A 19850-nucleotide genomic window follows, 5' to 3' on the forward strand; every position below is an offset into this window, starting at 1 on the left:
TCTCAATCTTTGAGGGGCGGCCAGACTGAGCCCAGAAGAGCAGCCTGAGAAAACAGGAGCATCAGAGCTTTTGGGATAAGATGCTTTCTTTCTTTCTTTCATTTATTATACAGGAAAGTTAAAAGTAACATTAAGTTACAGTATAAACAGGCCTAACTCAGTTTAAAAACTGGTTTCCAGCAGGTTCCTGTTTTGCAGAAACATAAAACATTACAGTACATAAAGGACAGAAACATTTGTACAGGACATCTCCATAGACTAGACAAATACAGACAGCTAAAACAACAATACACAAGTTTTTAAATGTTCTTCTATAAGCTATTTCTTGCATCTGACTTTTTTTATATGAAACACATTGTATTGCAACTTTTTCTATAAAATGTGATATAAAAGTTGTATTACTATTATCATTATTAAAGGATAGGTTTTTCTCCAAATTACCAGACAAACTGTGCTTTAACACAGAGACAAATAAAATGAATAAGCCAAACCCCAAACTAACCTAAACCCATGTGGCTGGACCTGAACATATTTGAGTTGAGAACAAAAAGTGCAACTATCTTTAGAATAGAACAGACTAGAACCATACAACAAAATTTGCTTGTGCAGCCTCTAAAACAATACTCACTTTCATATACACACTCACACAATAAATAAAATAAGAAAAATATAAAAAACATTATCAAGGCATCCAATCTAGAAAGTGCAACTGTGCTGGCTGGGGGGCGGGGGCATGATTGTTCAGTTCTGTGATTGGGGATAAAACTGTTCTGCAGCCTGGATTTGTAAAAAGTAGAGCCGCTGTTGCGCCTTTTTTACTGTGCAGCTGTGTTATGTTTCACAATGTACCATAATGTCCCTCCCTGGGTAAATACGTGCTTGAAAGAGTCTAACCACCTCTTACTGTAAGTGGTGTGTTAAATAAGAACCTGAGGAAAATCTTTTAAACAATTTATATATAATATATACACAAGTTATTTGATGATTATGATGCAACAAAAAGTCATCTTAGCTAAAGCTTTGAATAGTCCTGCTGACGCGAGTACACTGGACCTCCTTTATGATGCTGTTAACTGTGAGTTAATCTTATCCTACCCTCGGAGAGGATCCAGAGCCACTGCAGAAGGTTTATCCAGTCCGGTGATAAGCCTACGCTGAGCCGAACCGTCTAGCAGGCCAACGTTAACAGAACCGCTCTCCATACTGGTCCAGTAGAGGAGATGGTGGACCCAGTCCACAGCCAGGCCTGACACTGAACCTTGAACTTTCAGCACCAACACTGAATCATGCAGCTTTCCATCCATGGAGATCCTGACAAACATCCAGGGGTAAAAGAAACACATCTAAACAATACGACAGTGTGTATTCAAAGCTCTGTTCTACCCAATCCATACAAACTCTGACTATGACAATGCATGGCTGAATCTTTCAATGGGCTCATTAATCTCTTCCTATTATGACTGAAAAACTATTATTTTTCTAGCATGGCTAGTGGCTCGAGGGATGACTTGATATGACTATGGAGTGAAATGCCTCAATAACTATTGATCTCCTGACTTTTAAATATTATTTTTTTGGGCATTTTTCAGCCTTTATTTATTTATTTATTTATGTATAGGACAGCAGAAGATATGAAAGGGGAGAGAGAGGGGGAATGACATGCAGCAAAGGGCCGCAGGTCAGAGTCGAACCCGGGCCCACTGCGTCAAGGAGTAAACCTCTATATATGGGCGCCCGCTCTATCAACTGAGCTATCCAGGCGCCCAATCTCCTAACTTTTAATCTATCCCCATCATCAGGTTAAAAAAAATAAATAAAAAAAATAGTTTCTTTTGGTTTATGACCAAATACCTCCAACCTCCATTTCAATCAGCCTCAGCTTGTGTTTAGTGCAAAATGTTTAGTGGAAATGTCAGCATACTAACATGCTAGACTGAACATGGTGAGCGTTACACCTGCTTAACACCAGGATGTTAGCATAGTCATTGTGAACAGATGCTCAAAGCACAACTGTGCCCAAGTATAGACTCATAGAGGCTCTAGCATGTGTTTTCCATCTCTAGTTGGGGGGTAGATAAATCATTGGCAAGCAAGGATCAACCTTTTTTTATTATCTAAAAGACAATAATTATAATCACTATCTGTATCTGTAACATACAATGACAGAGCTTGTTCTTTTACTAGATGACTCTGTTGGTTAAAATGTTAAAAGACTTCAAGTTAAACTTCCATTCTGCAATCCAAGTCTGCAGATTCACATGGTAAAAATTATGTTTCACATCTGTAACACCAACCAGAGAAACTGTTAGTAGGATTACCAACCACCCTTTAAATTCTTATCACTGAACAAAAAGATAAAGAGAACAATAAAGCACAAACCACCAGCAGTTTCTGTTTCTTTGTCAAGACGTTTCTGTTTCTTTGTCTGTAAAAGCGTATCTGAAGGCTTTTACAGTATATCTCACTAGCATAGAAAAGGAGAGAATAATAGGAATAATAGAGGGAGGAAAATTATTGATTAACAATCAATTTAAATCTACCTATTGACCCCATTCTTTGGTCTGTTATCAAATTAAATTTAAATTTACGAGGCAGCTGAGGTGGTTGCCATCTTGTTGTCTGTCTTGATCAGTCCTCCCTGATCAGAAAGTGTTCTTTCAATTCTTATTTCATTTGTGTACTGTATTTTTATTTGCATATTTATTATGTTAGTAAGTATATGAATTGAAGTTATTTTGTCTTATTCTCTTTTTATAGTGCCTTTTTAACATATGGCCAGGAACAACAGAATCTGTCTTCTTTGTATTTTTTTCCTGTTGATCAATGAGCACTGTCCCTGTTAAATGAACTAATACAATTAATAAAAATGAGGGAAATGAAAATAAAAGTAAATAAATGTCCTCTGTGGGGGTATTCTAGTTATGTCCAGCTATGAAAAGACCCCAGAAGACCCTGGAGGGATAACGTACCCCATCTGCCTGGGGAAAGTTTGGGGGTGCCCCAGGAGGAGCTGGACAAAGATAGGGAGAAAAGGATGTCTGGATTATCTTGCTTATCCTGCTGCTACAGCGGCACAGATAAGTGGTGGAAAAGGGATGGATGGGGTTTTCCATTCAGATCACAGATTGTGCCTTTAACAGGAGTTACACAGCTCTACTCCGTTACCTGTATACGGAGCCTTTTCCTTGCCGGGCCCAGTACAGTGTTCGGTTAGAGGCCAAGGCCGCCACTGGCCCTGGTCCTGGTAAACGTGCAGCCGGTTCCCTGTACTCGGTGCCAGTGATGCTTGTCCAACACATTCCTTTAGAAGAGGTAAAAACCAGCTGAGCCTCATTGCCTGAAAGGACACATGAAAAAAAATGGTTGTTCTTGTGCATTTTAATCATAACTAAAGATGTTGTGAGCCCTTCTGAAATTCATGGTCTTGTTTGTGCCATTTTTTGCATGCTAGTTTTCACATGTATCAAACATAGGGTTCCGTGGGAATTAACAGGAATAAAATAAAAATATTTGCTCAGGCTGTATTTACCATGTCATATGCTGATAGAAAGAAACTTATACTAACTTAAACATACCATATCATAAGCAGACATAATTTAAACTCTTCTCATAGAAATGAGAAAAAAAACAAAAACAATTCAGTTGAGTTGAACTTTCATTGAACAAAAAAAAAAAAAAAAACATTCCCTATGACCCACCACCAACCCTCTCCAAAAAAAACCAAAAAAAAATAATTTTCCTCTCAGGCCTTCATATCCTCTCCATGGACTTCTTCCATGTGTATTTGCCCACAAAATAAGTTCCTATATTAAATGTGTTTAAATTCACTATAATGTGACATATGACAAAAATATGAACTGTAGTAACTAGCAATCCACCATTGGCAACTACTACAGCAATAAGAATGAGAAAATGTACTTTTGTTGATTTTTGGTGAATATTTTTAACTTTTAATTTCATAATGTTTCACTATAATGTGACCTATGACAAAATTTGACCTGTACTAACTAGCAGCCCACTATTGGCAGCTACTACAGCAATCAGAATGAGAAAAGGTATTTTTGTTGATTTTTGGTGAATATTCTAATCTTTTAATTCCATCCCGTTTCACTATAATGTGACATATGACAAAAATATGACCTGTAGTAACTAGCAATCCAGCATTGGCAACTACTACAGCAATCAGAATGAGAAAATGTCTTTAAAAATCCCAGTAGGCCTAGTCTGTCAACCTGAGCAATGTAATTTGTAGACGGTCCCTAACTCAGCCCACAGCCAGAACGTAGATTGAAGTGCGGTTTTTGCTCGTAAATCGGTAGCGACAAGAAATACCATTGTGATCTTTTTTTTTTGATAGTGTCCTAAACTGTCCTCAACATACTACACTAGTAAAGTAGTGGAATTTTATTTAAGACACTGAATGGGGGTAGGTCGAAAACCAATATCCTGCGAATATCAAACCTGCTGCTGACTTATACCCGCTTGTTCACTTCGGTAAAGTTAGACAGAAATTGGCAGATTCGCGGGTTTGCGGTTCAATACATTTTAGATGAAATGTGTTACTTACACAATAGGCAGCTCTATCTAACCGTAGGAAGGTAGACAACAAGCTACAACCCGGTTTTCATCCGAAAGAACCGTCTACTTACGTGGATGAATACAATGCATCCTTGTGAGCGTTCAGCTTTCAGCCGAGCGTCTAGGGACCGTCTGCAAAGTGCAAAACCGAAAGTGGATACAAAGAGAAAATTCAACAGCTTCACGGTAATTGAGCCTAGCTCTTCCAAAATCACTCCACACATCTGTGGCCTCCCTCTGAACATACTACCCCGACTAATTTCTTACAATATGCCTCAGCCTATGTTTTATGAATTTTTATTGCCAAAAATTCAATACCGTCAATGTTATTGAGTCTAGCTTATCCAAAATCACTCCACATATCTAGGGCCTCCCTACCAACATACTACACCTTCTTACGTTGGGTAAGCAGAAAATTAATTAAAAATAGACAGAGCCAGCTATACCAACATAAGAAGGTGTAGTATGTTCAGAGAGAGGCCCCAGATGTGTGGAGTAAATTGGGAAGCTATAGGCTCACTAACTGTGAAGCTATTGGATGTTATCCACAATAAAAAATAATATAAAATAGGCTGAGCCTACTTTTCCAACATAAGAAGGTGTAGTATGTTGGTAGCGAGGCCCCAGATGTGTGGAGTAAATTTGGAAGCACAAGCCTCACTAACGGTGAAGCTATTGGATGTTATCCCATATAAAAATTCATAAAAAAATAGGCTGAGCCAGATTCTCAAAAGGTGGCAGGTGTAGTGTGTTCCGAGGGAGGCCATAGATGTGTGGATTGATTTTGGAAGAGCTAGGCTCAATGACAGTGAAGCTGTTGAATTTTTCTCTTTGTATCCACTTTCGGTTTTGCACTTTGTAGACGGTCCCTAGACGCTCGGCTGAAAGCTGAACGCTCACAAGGAAGCATTGGATTTATCCACATATGTAGACGGTACTTTCGGATAAAAACCGGGTTGTAGCTTGTTGTCTACCTTTCTACGGTTAGATAGAGCTGCCTATTGTGTAAGTAACACGTTTCGCTTATGATTTATTAAACTGTGAACCCGCGAATCTTGCAAATCTGCCAATTTCTGTCTAACTTTACCGAAGTTGAATTTCCCTGGCTTGTTGCTATTGTCGCTGTCTTGTGTTTAGTGGTAGTCAGAGCGTGCAGTGAGACCTACGCGTGCGTTCATGGACATCGGAAAAACGTTTTTCCGAGTGAAAACGTCACCATTCACGTAACGTCCTGTGGGAATCAGAAGTGGGAAACTCGGGCTGGATTTTGATAACCGAGTTCCCCAGTTGGTGACGCGTTGGTGACAACTGACGTTTGATGGAGGCGACTTTGGTTCACTGAACATATTTCAATGATAATAAACTGTTTATTGTGGACAAATTCCTCTGCCAAGAAACATGCACAGACATAACATGTTTGAAATTATTCATAAATAGGCCTATGTATAAAAAAACAACACATTATCCGTGTCTTTTCCCGTTCATTGTCCTGCAGATAACACAAAAAAACACCTGGCGATGTGCTGTTTGGATGCTTGCATAAGAAAACAGCACAGAATCTTCTGTTATTGTGGCCTCCATGTTTTCACACACCTGATGCTCTAGGCTACGGCCAACCGTTGGTGGCAGTCATGCAACAAGTTGTTATGCCAAACGACAACCGGATACGACAACACTTGACCCCAAAGTCCAGTTGTTTAATTAGCGTGAACAAGGCTTTATGGATACAAAACGTTGTGAAGTGTAATGTTTTCTACATTCTATTGATCAAAAAGTATATAGCCTACAGTGTAATGGACCACCACAGTTGTGTGAGAGTTTAACCTACATAGTGTAAAACTAAACACTACGTGAATGGGGCACAGCAGAAAGACAGAGCAGAACGATGCTGCTTGTTCAGGGTTTTCATGTGTACTCCTATAGGCCTACGCCTCGCATCAGGTGTTAAAACCAACTGTACCAAAACACCAAATTAGACTATTATTTAACACGAGACACTTTTAACCAACCAATCAATCAGTCTCAATTTAATACTGATTCCGTCAGACGGCTGCGAATTGCCAGATGGACAATCCGCCCCTGCAGGGGACAATTGTGTGTGGATTAGAGCTGGGTGATTTGTTTCCCTAAAAAAATCTGTGATTTTTTTTATAAAAAACTCGATTTACGATTCGACCCCCCTTCCATTTAAAACAAAATAACTGCAAACTGTAAATATATTTTAAAAATATATATTTATTGTATTTAATTAAAGTGCATCAACATAAACAAAATGGCAAAGGCAAACCCTTTCTCTAAGTGAAAAGTCACTGTGCAGTGTGCAACAAAGATTGTTAAACATCCAAATTATTTATACTGTATTTGGATTTAAAAAAATCTAAAAAATCGATTTTTTGAAAATATGAATAGATTTGACCTACCAACTCGATTTTTAAATCAAATAGATTTTTTTCCCAGCCCTAGTGTGGATTCAAAGATTTTTGTCTAAAAAAAAATTGTCCGGGACAGGCAAATTGTGGAAAAAGTCATGTCTGCACATAGACTTAATGTGTTAGTACTTTGAAAAAATGGTGACCTGCCCAGGCGGAACTCTGGTTAAGTTGCAGACTTTATTACAGACCCAATAACAATGTTTGTTTACAACAGATCTATATTAGACTGCACAAACCACCTCCTTCACTTTGAGTTTAAAACACTCCCCTAGGCCATAGATTCAGAATACCCTGGTTTGATGTGAAATAACTCTAATTAATTTACACAAGTAATTGCGAGTTATTACAGATTGCTGATGTAGTATTGTGTATGACTGTCTTCTGTATATTGTATGTACAGGAAACATTTTTGTACTTTCTTTTTTTGTATTGTAGTCTTTTCGTTTATTTGTACGTGTGTGTTTTGGATTTCTGTGGTAAGATAAACAAACTTGTGTTTCACCTTTGGCCTTGCACTCTCTGGTTGTTGGATTCATCTGGTAGTCCTCGTAGCAGTCGCAGGCGAAGCTGCCGTTCATGTGAACACACAGCTGATCGCACACATCGCTCTCCAGGCACGTGTTGACCTCTAGATGTAAGAAGGGACACTTGAAAAGGCGTTTTAAGGACAGAGCATATATGTGTTAAAAATTACTTTGTAGCAAAAGTGGTCAGATATATTAAAGTCATTTTGTGCGATGGCTCAGGACTAGTCTCGCATTGCCAGACCTTCCTCCACAGCGCTGCGGAAGAGGGTCTGGCTAGTCCACACAGCATTCCGGGATCGGAGAAAAACGTGCTCTGGTTTATTGGCATTTCTTTAAACCAATCACAATCGCCTTTGGCAGCGCTAATTCCCCGGACACAATGACGATGCCTCTGCAAAATAACGTCGGGAAGGAACTTGTTTTGGTGGAACATGTGTATGTTCAAAAGTTGTTTTAGACGTACAGAAAACTCAGATTGGACAGATAGTCTAGCTGGCTGTCTGGATTTACCCTGCAGAGATCTGAGGAGCAGTTAACCATAGTTAGTCCTCATAAATCGACCAGAATTTTGAATGGCAATACAAAGAAAGCGGAAGGTGTAGGACCCGAACAATCCCAGAAGTGGAAGGTCTACGATATAGACCTATAGGTCAGGACAAATGTTCGTAACTGGTAATGTAAAACAGGTATCAAGCTGCTCTATAACTGCCACTCACCCTCACAGTGGCTGTCCCCGACCAGCCTCATGTTGCCGGGGCAGTCGCAGTGGAATCCCATCTTCTGGTCCACACACAGATGAGAGCAGCCTCCATTATTGACCTCACACTCGTTCTGATCTGCAAAAACAAACCTAACATCAGTGGTTTCAGACAAAGAATGCAGTTATTTGAAAGCATGATTAATATGAAGCTTTTTTTGTTCATGCTCACATACAGAACATTGTTTGAGTTACAAACATGATGTCCCAAATGACAAATGGTGTCCAGATTAGGGTTGCACGATATTAACAAAATGTGATATTGCGATATCAATTAGGAATATTGCGATAGATATTAATTTCGATATTTTTAAACCTATGTAAAATTACAAAAGTTACGGGAAAACGCATCACAATAGATTCATAACAAACTAAACAAGTTTAAGGATTATTTCAACTGACAGTCATATTGGAATGGTACAACATAAATAAAATAAACGGAAAATAAAAGGACATGTTTTACTGGTTGTACAGTATAAAATAAATAAAGAGAACAGGACAACTTTTCTTTCTCTTCTCTGATTCATTCCGTTTTGTTGTCTCTTTCACAGTATTTCTTCACTTACACTGTCACTCTGTCAAAATATGCACACACGTGGTACGCTCCATAGGGTTTGTCATGTAGTGAACCCTTGTGCAATGACATGCACTAACGTGTGCAAGTGGCACGGTAACTGGCCAATGAAATGATGATATTTATAGCGTTTCAAGCGGGCTCTAAATCAAACACCCTAAGCCACACAGCCAACGGAAGGGACGCAGCGCTCCACAAAATAAACAAAATATTGCACACTTATTGCGACACTTTCGATATATTGCGATAATGATATTGAGTCGATATATCTTGCACCCCTAGTCCAGATGGGTTAAAAAAGTATTTAATGGTGACATGAAACATAATATCAGAAAAATAAAGCAACTGTCATAGCTACATGTTGATAATGCAGCAAAAACATTTTGTTCTTTGATGATATCCATGTCTTCCCAGGCCAGCTTCCCATCTCCTGACCATCCTATGAAGTTCAAACACACTAGTCTCACAATCATATATGGCTAATCTGTTTACTTCAAGTTCAAGCTTAAACTGCATTTAAGAACAAACTTTTTCCACCCAGAAAAGTTCATGAAAATGTACGCATCCCGTTTATTGTGGCAATTCCCGATAGAGGATAGACTAAGTTACTACATGACCCTGTTACATGCCTAAACAGATAGAGAAGAATGATAATCTGTGTCCCAAGATGCTGGAAGCCACTGTACAGCATGGAGCAGAACTATACAGCCCTCTGCTGGAAGCGCTGGAATACAATATGTGGTTGTTTAACACCTCATTCCAAAACCACCATTTAAAGACCTTTCCAAGAACAGCATTGAAGGTGTCATTATGCTTCAACAGAATGACTTGTCGGATGGTTGAACAGAAACTGAAACGCCCTACCTCTCCACAACGTTCTACTTCTGTCGCTTTCATGTGTACAACCTAGCGAACAGCATAAAATTACTTTGAGAAGAGACGGTCCAAAAATGTGCTACCTTGTCCTCATTTGAACGATTATGAACGTGTTGTACACACTAGTTTGTTTGGAGCACACCCCTGCCTTTAGTTGGCACTGACGCTGATGTTGGGGGATGAAGACCTGATTCGTGGTCAGTGTTCCAGTTCACTCCAAAAGTGTTGGATGGGGTAGAGATCGGGACTCTGTGCAGGCAGTAAAGTTCCTCCACACCAAACTGTGAAAACCATGTATTAAGCGGCATTGTCACACTGGAACAAGAAAGGGTATTCCCCCAAACTGTAAACTAGTAAAAATGTCTTTGTATGCAGTAGCATACATATTTCCCTTATTGGGACTAATAGGCCAAACCAGGTATGTGGACAGGGTTGTCTACATACTTTTATATAGTGTACTTGATACTGATTTTCTTTTGTTTTGCCCGTATCACTCACCACAGTTGTCCTCGTCACTGCCATCAGAGCAGTCTGGTGAATTGTCACACCTCCAGGTCTGGCGGATGCAATGCCCGTCTCCACACTGAAACTCAGACGCCGTACACTTGGGAGACGTCTGCGGGCTTAGCTGAGACAAACCACACAACTCCCAAGACTCGTCACGCCGGTTTTTGCAGTCAGTTCGCCCATCACACAGCTTGTCTCGGGGCAGACAGGTGTCAGATGGCTCGCAGGAGAAGAAGCCAGGGGTGGTGCAGTTGTGGCAGAAGGCCTCGTCACTCCCGTCCCCACAGTCTTCCACGCCATTGCAAAGGAAACGTGGAGATATGCACCGTCTGCTGCGGCAGGCAAATTCATCTTTTTTACACCACAGGTGACCTGTGAAGAGTGAGAGTCACTAATTAAGTCTGTACAGAGTCTCTGTTACTACAAATATAATCTGAATGGCTTCAACAAAAGAAAAGTTTTTTTTTTTTTTTTTTTTTTACAGTTATAGAATTAGTGACATATCAATTTCAGATCACCAACATTACCAGAAACATTAGAGGTTTCCACATCTTGGTATCTGATTTCTGTTGAGTGTTTCAGTTTGTAATAAATCTCTAAAGGCAGTTTCAGAGAATCTCAAGAGAGCAACACAAATTTAATATTATGTAACATCAGTGTGAACTAGAGCTGGGCAATTTGTTTCCCTAAAAAAATCTGCGATTTTTTTATAAAAAACTTGATTTTCGATTCGATCCCCCCTTCCATTTAAAACAAAATAACTGCGAACTGTAAATATATTTAAAAAATATATATTTATTGTATTTAATTAAAGTGCATCAACATAAACAAAATTGCAAAGGAAAACCCTTTCTCTAAGTGAAAAGTCACTGTGCAGTGTGCAACAAAGATTGTTAAACATCCAAATTATTTATACTGTATTTGGATTAAAAAAAATCTAACAAAAGATTTTTTGAAAATATGAATCGATTTGACCTACCAACTCGATTTTTAAATCAAATCGATTTTTTTTCCAGGCCTAGTGTGAACTCAAATGAAGAAATTATAAAAATATATATTTTTTAAAAACCCTGTTTGATGGGGGATAATCTATTAAGGCAGACTAATACATTATACATTTTTTAAACACAATATACATGTTATATATACATTTTTGTCAGAACCAGCTGTGTAATGAGTTGATCATATTAGTTCAATGCAATGCCTCTCTAGATCACATCCACCCAGATCTTGAGTGAGGTGTAATGTAAGAGTGAGCAATATCAATAAAATCCTTTATCATATTGATATATATTGTGATATAGAACATTAAAAAAAAAAAAAAAAAAAAAAAGATAAAATGTCCAGGAATTTCCAGCAAATCAATACCTGATCAATCAAATCATCACATTGAAACAAAAATTATATACAAATCAAATGATGAAGAAATTCTGCTGAATGTTTTGCAACATTGCCACAATTGCCTAATCAAGAATTTGATAATTACTAATGACTCTTTATTCTAACCTGACTGAAATTGCATTGGGTTGCTCTGTGACTAATAATAATTTCCTCTTGCATTTATTCATTTGCTCTTTTTGCACTGTCTCCCAGTAAAACCCCAGTCTGCTGCACCTATGAGTGAGAGAAAGTAAATATTGTTCACTACCTACATTTTCCTGGCCGGTATTCAATCCTGCAACTTTCAGCTCCAAGTCTCACGTCTTTAACCTCTAAACAACACTACCAATATTCATACCTGCTGGCATTCCTCACATCAGCAGTATTTAGGTTTCATGCCTGCTGCAATCACATTAAATCCCTTTAGAACACTTTCTCCTGCAGAGTTTTTCTTTGCAAATGTTATGCAGCTTCTGGTTCACGCTGAACACAAAATCCCTCTGGAATTCAATATCAAAGTCTCTAATTACTTCAACAGGATTATAAGATAAAAACCTGCAATGGTATTTTCCCCACACAGTACAGGAAAATGAGACGATAGTCAGTTATAATCAGCTAAAACGGCATTACACAATACTGTTGAATAAGACAACAGGTGTAGGTAAAAGTGCACACGCTGCGCAACATGATAATTAGACATGGTGACTGAACCTGTTAGACTTTGACACTTTGTGTTGGTGATGCCTCTGATAGAGCAGAAACTGGAAAAATCCCAGATAATCACCTTTGTTCTACAGTCCCCAGCCAGTGTGGACTCGGCATTGTGTGTGTGGTAAATTGCAACCCAGTCTTCATGCAGAGCACCATATTTCTAGACTTCAAAGTCGCACTGTCAGACTTCTTAGTGTCATTTTTTGGCTCAACGCGGCATCGACCAGGACTGGATGATGTCAGTCTTGCATTGACCTTCATCATTGTCAAAACAATCATCCATCTATCTTTTTCCGCCTATCTCTCTCTCTCTCTCTCTCAAATGAAAAGGGAAGTGCAGCAGAGCTACTTAGAAAATCCCTTTTGTTCATCGGTAGTTAGACGTTTAGATGTCTGCATGGAGAAGCAGCATTCAGTTTTTATGCAACACATATCTAAAACAAACTCCCAGAAAACTTGAGGTTTGCTCCGACTCAAGTATTTTCAATTGATGCATAAAACCTTTTTGTTGCCACTACCTTTTATTAAATACAATTTGGGACAATCCCTTCTTGTTTTCATTCTCCTATTTAACACAAATCTTTTTATACTGCCTTTTTCTTTTTTTTTTTTATCTCTTGTCGAATGCCTTTTCCTGTCTTACATAAAGCACTTTGAATTGCTATGTCAATGGTTTATGCTGCCAGAAAAAGAACTTGGTAAAAAGAAAACCAGTGGGCACGTGTGTGGTTTGGGATCATGTTGTCAACATTGTACTCACCACAGTGGTGTTCATCTGATCCGTCTTCACAGTCTGTGTGTCCGTCACACACCCTCGGTCTCGGGATGCACAAGCCATCGCTGCACCTGAACTGCAGCTGCTCGTGGCAGGCGGGCAGAGAGCGACCTGCAACCCCTGAAACACGAGCAAACAGACTTACAGTTTACTGTTAGTGTTCAGACTGTCAGTGGATAAAATAACTAGTCAAAGGCATCACAAAAGACTTTTTTTTTTTTTTGTAATGAACAGAAGGGAAAGTCAGAAAAACCATGACAATTTATACTTTACATCTTATATGTTGTATTTTATAAATATATCATGTTGTCAATACACAAACAAAAAAATAGCATACGCAAACAAAAATAAATAATAAACAATTGGTATTTACGGCAGAGCTTTTATATTTTTACATGATTATATGTCATGTGATGACATAAAGCCTATAAGGTAAAACTGAAGTTATTAATTGATAAAATACACCTTTTCTCTGCAGTTTTGAGCTCTGTACTAGAATTCCATCACATTTTCTATCATAAAACCACCAAAACTGCATACAAATTAATCTCATTCTTATGAAATCAAAGTGTTTCTGTCTGCAGGTATACTGTACAGAATAATTTGATAAATAACCTAATTGTGACTATAATAATTTCTCTCAGAGCCAATGAGCTCAAATTTGGACTCACTGGGATGACAGAGCTGAGTTACACTGACAGTTGCACAGTTTCAATTACAAAATGGCTATTTTTTCCAATTTCATTCCATATCTAATTTAGATAAGCAAGTACTGAGTTTTTATTATATACCTTTATAATATACAATACATGTGAAAATATTTAACGATGCAACGCAAAGAAGGGGGTCAGATAACCTCCGGTTTTATCTTTCTAGCTTTATTGACAAATAAATATGTATTTTAGTCCAATTATGAAATGATCTGGAACAAGGCTTAGACTTGCATCCTGTAACGTATTATATATTTTTAGCAACAACACTAAAACTAGGACAACATTACCAGTCAAAGAGCAAGTTGACTGTAGTTTGTTTGTGCATAAACATATTTCATTCAAACTGACAGGTCTGCTCGACTGTAAACTCTCAGTACGTCCCTCCATTTAAAAAATAACGCTTAATACAAACACCTCTTTAATGTCACACACATGCACAAGTAATATCAGCACCTTACCCCAAATATAACACCGGGTTAGAAGCGCGAGAAAAAGAAATAAAGCTCCAAGGTTTCCCATGCTTCATTGATGTCCTCCAACATTTGGCATTTGCATGCACGTGGCGCGGAATGATGACGCAAGAGTCGATTCCCTCTGGTAAATGTAAAGTTGTTACTGTGTTCGATACCAATTTATTTAACAATGCTATAGTTTTAAAATGAAATTAATATGGCCTCTGCTGTTCCTTTTTCATTTGTTTTATTGCGTCATTATTTAATAAATGTGCAACATTTCGCTATCGTAATTCACCTTTTTGAATGATGATACTTAGTATCAGCTAGTATTTTAAATACGTGATAATAATTATGTTTGGTATTTAAGTCATTTCCTAAACGTCTTGTTCTGTTTTTGTTGCGCAGATAAACACAAAAATGCTGCTCAATATGTCAGCTTGAGTTTAAAATATTTTCTAGTAATCTGGTACCGAACAATAGCCTACACATGACTTCTAAAACACCTAAAACTGCTCACCTTTTTAGAGTGATTAAACATCAGTGTATTTAAATGTCTGCACGCCTATATAAGTGTTTCAAATCACGTTTGCTGATTAGACCTCTCAGGATGACGTGCTGCATTTTAACAACTCCATATGCTCAATACTTTCCACTTTAAACAGCTACAGCACAATGAACGAGCATGACTGCAGTCTGTATACAACATGCTCACACCATGCTGAGAAAATAAACTGAAATCATCTTTTTTTTAGTATTTGTCTTTTCAGTTACATGGGATATAATCCAGGCTTGACCTGACAGAAGCAGAGCTGCAACAACCATAACACTTTAAAATGCTAAGCATACATTCCCTTAATGGATGCTTCGGATTGTTGTGGGCGTTCATTTCTCAATCTGATGCTAGTTTTAAATTATGCCCTAATATGCTAAATACAAGGAGATGAAATGATGCATGAGACTTCCAGAATTTCCATTTCATGTAATGGGAGTTTACCACTAGTATCTACACTCTGTCAGCCAATTAAGGGCATCTTTTGATGAAATTGTTTTGTGGACTTTGTGAGGCTGGACTGTCTAAGATGGGGAGCAGGTTCAAGCTGCTCCTCAGCTCTTTGGACCTCCGCTTCTTGAAAGGGTCCAGTTGCTGCATTGTTGGCACACATCTACTTAGTCCCTCACCCTGCTATTCGGCTCACCTCGCACCCAGTATTTCCAAACTATCTTGCATTGTGGCAAATATATTCACACAGTTAAAATCCATTTCACATTTGTTCAGTTCATAATATGACCCCAATAACCACAAATATCTTAAATATAGCACATTTTATTCACATGTTTCAATTGTACAGGATACAACCAACACCTGCAGTGGTCAGGCCTCTACAGCAGGTTTGGATGGAGAAATTAGGTTGTTGATACTGAAGGGGTAAATCCAGTTGCTCAGAGGTACGGCTGGTCCGTGGACAGTGGTGGCTCCTTATATACAGCACCCGGGGTCACTGAAAGCTTTGGGACTTCAGCAACTTGACTAGAAGAATCAAGAAAATATCACAAGTACTTAAACATCCAGATAGATGTAATCTAGTTGTTTTATTAATTCCACACTTCAGCAGCAAGAGGTTACTGCTCACATCAGAAGATGTGAGATCCATACATCTAAGCATTGGAGCACATGTGGCAGGTGTTGCAAAAATGTGCAGACATTTCTGATATATGTCCATAGTTGGATTTAAGTGTTTACCTGTCCTTAAAAAAATTGGCTAAAAGATATCACATCATAGACAAAATTCATCTATTAGTATTTACTTCACTCTGTGACCATATAACATTTCTGGTCATAAACAGACATCTGGTCACAATTGTTTAAAAACAATAGGTGTGTAATCCAGCCCTGTTCATCAGGTTTGCTTGCTCTGCCTTTTACCTTAATCCAGCTAAAGTAAGATGTTCAGTATGACAGTTGTAATAATCACAGTAATGTCCTTATCTGGTTATAATCAAATAATACATGTAAATGCACTGACTGAGTAATTTACCTGCCAGCGGTGAGAGCCTTCTGAGAAGACATGATGACTGTGGCGGGTACTGACTCTCTGCGTCCATCTCTGGTGTAGTAGTAGTTGCTGGCATCCTTGTGGCTCGGGCCTACTGGCAGTTTGGGTGGTGGCTGTGTCCTAGAGAAAAAGCAGATGCAGGATGGTCAGTTTGAGTAATAGATCCATGATTAGAAGGGCTTATTGGATGCCAAAACACTACACGGTGGTTAAAGCATTACAACGTAGTCAGAAGCATCAAATTAGATTGAATGGAACACAGTACATGGTCTGGTAGCAAGTGCTGCCTGAGAGACAAATGCCAAGGCAAATACAGTACATGCCATTACTTGTCTACTTTTGGGCAGCAAAAATTACATTCAATTCAGTTTCAGACCTCAAAACTCTTTGGACATAACTATCAGCCTCACAACAGGTGTTCTGTACAGAATAAGCCTTTAAATGAGACAAATAGCAGTTAAAATCCCTCCGATTCAAAATCAATAAAAAGTTTATATAAAACGTTGTCATGTTGAGTCGATTCTGAACCAATCAGCTGTTCGACCAGCTGAGAGGCCGGCGTTTCCCAGCATGCAGTGGGTCCACCTGCGTCCGCCTGGCTCTTGCAGTTGGTGAAAAGCAACTGCGCTACCTGCGTCTCAGAACTGCGGGCGCCTTGGTCTCGTGAGATTATCGTTGCCCACGTGTGCATAACTTCAGAGCAAGTCGGGATCAAGTCGGACAAGAATCTAACCAGCATGCATTGGGCGGCGATCGCCGGTGATCAATTCTGCGCAGATCTGGCTCATCTCGAACGAGCCTAATGAAAGCTCAGATGGGCCGATCTGCAATCTTCTCCTTATGAGGTCATAAGGAGCAAGGTTACCTCCCCTTTCTCTGCTTTGCCCGCCCAGAGAATTTGGCCAACCCATGAGAGAGAGACATCATGGCTTTCAAACGAGCAAAGTGACAGTTGGTCAAGGCCACACCCCCACCCTCCACCTTGCCCCCCCCTCTCTCCTCCTCAATAGCTACAGACACAGAAATGGCACATACTAAGGGAAGCTCATTGTGGGACTGGCTCTAGTGGCTGTAGTTCTGCACCAAGGCTGAATTTCGGGAAAGAGACTTCAGATACAGTATTAGGGGACCACTAAGGTCTATAGAAAAGCATCCAAAGAGCACAATATCTTGGGACCTTTAAAGTGATGCAGATCCGAACTAGGATGTCCAGGCAGGTGTGCCAGTCCCTGCTCTGACAGCCTATATCAACACCTCACTTAAATATCACTATTAACTGTGTTATATATTTTCAGAAACAATACAACTTCAGTCTTTACTTCCGTCTGACAGCACTGTGGGGAAGCTAGCTAGCTAAATTAATCTGTTTCACAGGGTGAAGCTAACGTTAGTGCACGAATAAGTCTTACCTCTTTGAAACCTCTTGATATCTCAGCTGCAGTTTGGCTTGCAGGTCGTGCTGAAAAAGAAACAGCATTACTAAAAGTTTCAGAAAAACACACTATCAAAAACGTACTAACTAATAATCTTTATTTACGTGTAACGTTAACGTTTTCTAACGTCACCATCAAGCCAACGTTAGCCTGTTAAATTAGTCCTGTTCAATAGTTTATTATGAGACATAACCCGGTGATAGACTAATATTTCTTTTACAACACGTCCTGGCTCGGATATAAAGTTTGTCAGTGGTTTTGTTTCTTACCCCCGATAAAAGATTTCGGAGCCTCTGGACAATTTTGGTAGCAGTCGCCATGTTTGCTGTTATGAAGGACACACGCTGGACTTCTTCGGTGGTGTGAAATAACGTCACTCAGCACGTTAGTGACACCTGGCGGTTTGAAAGGAGAAACTGCCGCGCCGCATCACAAATGCGGTGTACTCTGTACACAGAGGGGTTTACATACAGCATAGCAGCTTAATGGTGAACAGTAACTGAATCGAGGAATTTTACACGATTGATTTGATCTGCATCAAATTATTTATTTATTTTCAAGGCAAATTTGCTGACAATAGCTCAATGGCCCCAGAAAACAGGTATTGTACTATAGTATTTCAGAAATAAAACACTCAAAACACAGATCACAGTTTGGGAAATTGAATTATATTTACAATTCAGTTGTCTTATCTATTATTAGTGCGGGTTAGCAAAATGTCAAAAGCAAATTGCTGGTGACAAAATGCAAGCATTTATTACTGAAATTTGTAATAAATATGTAAAATGCATTATGTATTAGCAACCTTTATATATCTTGTCAGATGATTGAATACGAAATAATTCTCTCTTAACAGTGCGTGACTGTGTATCACCAGATTCTCAGAAACTTCCTCAAACTTGTTACAGCCTGCATATTACCGGATTCTTTTCCCACACCAGAGCCGTGTCAGAGCTCTGCATGTGACCCAACAACAAACTCTGTTTAAACAAATAAAATGTACATAAAACACCAGTGGAGGCAAACTAAGGGAAATACAAATTTTATTTGTTGCACAAGACAACACAGTACATGGCGACAGCGCCGGTATACCATGCAATCAAGTATTACAGATGTGTGCTTGTCTCATGCAGCATGCACTGAACAGAAGAGTTCACAGGGGAACACATGCACATGTACAGTTTGACCTGCCAGTTTGTTCTTTAAGAGCAGGTTTAACACCAGCTGAGAATCTAGTCTTTGCTGACCTCCAGTAGCTGAAGTGTTGATTTAGATTTTTTTTATCTTACCACCGTCACATCACTGTGTGGTTACAGGTGCTAAACAGGCTTGAAGCTTTCAAACCGTAGCGATCAATCAAGCATGGTCTACGTTTACATTCACATAAGAAACCAGGTTATCCGGAGAAGTTAGACATGCACTGCAAAAAGGGTTCTCTCTAATCATTTTGGAAGTAAGACTGGCACATTTTATGTGTTATGATGTGTTATTTAACTATCAAGCTTTTTTTTACAGTACAGTTTAGAGTACAGGTTGTCTCTTACTGTGCCAGTAGTACAAATAGTGGTAAATCAGCCGTTTCCGTTTGTCTGACGCATATACAATTTTTTTTATTCACCCCTCTGCAGCATTACTTTCCCTGTATACTTTTTTATGCAAATGTGCATATGTATAAAAAAAAAAAAAATCTAGTTGTGTAACCAGGTTTCCTCTCAGCCCTTACTTAGCCCAGTTAATAAAACTGAGTTTATCCTTTACATAACATCTACAAAAACAGGGATTTTCAAAAAGCTGATGATAAACCAGTTACTTAAGGGCATGTAAAATCACTAAATGCTTCTCAGCTTGGTGCTAAATTACTCTTTATGAACATTTTTAAAAGAACACAAACAGATATGGTACTTGTTTTCTTTCATGGTATCAAAGAGTTTAGTTTCTTCATAAACAGCCACAGGATATAAAATGTTTGTACAGTACATAGCATGTTTGTTCATTGTAAACAATTCTGTCAAGACTGCAAAAAATAACAGATCCATTCAGGGACAATCTCTTCATGCTGTTCACCCACACAACAGCAG

General features: G+C 38.8%; 2 protein-coding genes across 2 annotated transcripts in view; both read right to left on the reverse strand.

Moving 5' to 3' along the window:
• LOC114562168 (low-density lipoprotein receptor-related protein 8) overlaps window positions 1-14416 on the reverse strand; it is a 24699-nt gene extending 10283 nt beyond the window's left edge. The window contains exons 1-8 of the mRNA XM_028588472.1: window positions 14289-14416; window positions 13103-13237; window positions 10243-10623; window positions 8254-8373; window positions 7513-7638; window positions 3166-3337; window positions 1096-1311; window positions 1-44 (exon numbers count right to left, since the gene is read on the reverse strand). The exon at window positions 1-44 is cut by the window's left edge and continues 75 nt beyond it. Of these exons, the coding sequence (XP_028444273.1) occupies window positions 1-44; window positions 1096-1311; window positions 3166-3337; window positions 7513-7638; window positions 8254-8373; window positions 10243-10623; window positions 13103-13237; window positions 14289-14349 (1255 nt within the window). The 5' untranslated portion in view covers window positions 14350-14416. The remainder of the gene's footprint in view (window positions 45-1095; window positions 1312-3165; window positions 3338-7512; window positions 7639-8253; window positions 8374-10242; window positions 10624-13102; window positions 13238-14288) is intronic.
• A 1177-nt stretch (window positions 14417-15593) lies between these two features.
• ndufa7 (NADH:ubiquinone oxidoreductase subunit A7) lies at window positions 15594-18186 on the reverse strand. The gene is made up of 4 exons (XM_028588196.1): window positions 18042-18186; window positions 17749-17798; window positions 16322-16459; window positions 15594-15813 (listed from the first exon to the last, which is right to left on the reverse strand). The coding sequence occupies exons 1-4, from the start codon at window positions 18090-18092 to the stop codon at window positions 15726-15728; spliced, it is 327 nt and encodes a 108-aa protein (XP_028443997.1). The 5' UTR covers window positions 18093-18186; the 3' UTR covers window positions 15594-15725.
• Window positions 18187-19850: the final 1664 nt, after the last annotated feature.

This window comes from Perca flavescens, chromosome 9 (genome assembly GCF_004354835.1).
Source record: "Perca flavescens isolate YP-PL-M2 chromosome 9, PFLA_1.0, whole genome shotgun sequence".
Classification (NCBI taxonomy): Eukaryota; Metazoa; Chordata; class Actinopteri; order Perciformes; family Percidae; genus Perca; species Perca flavescens.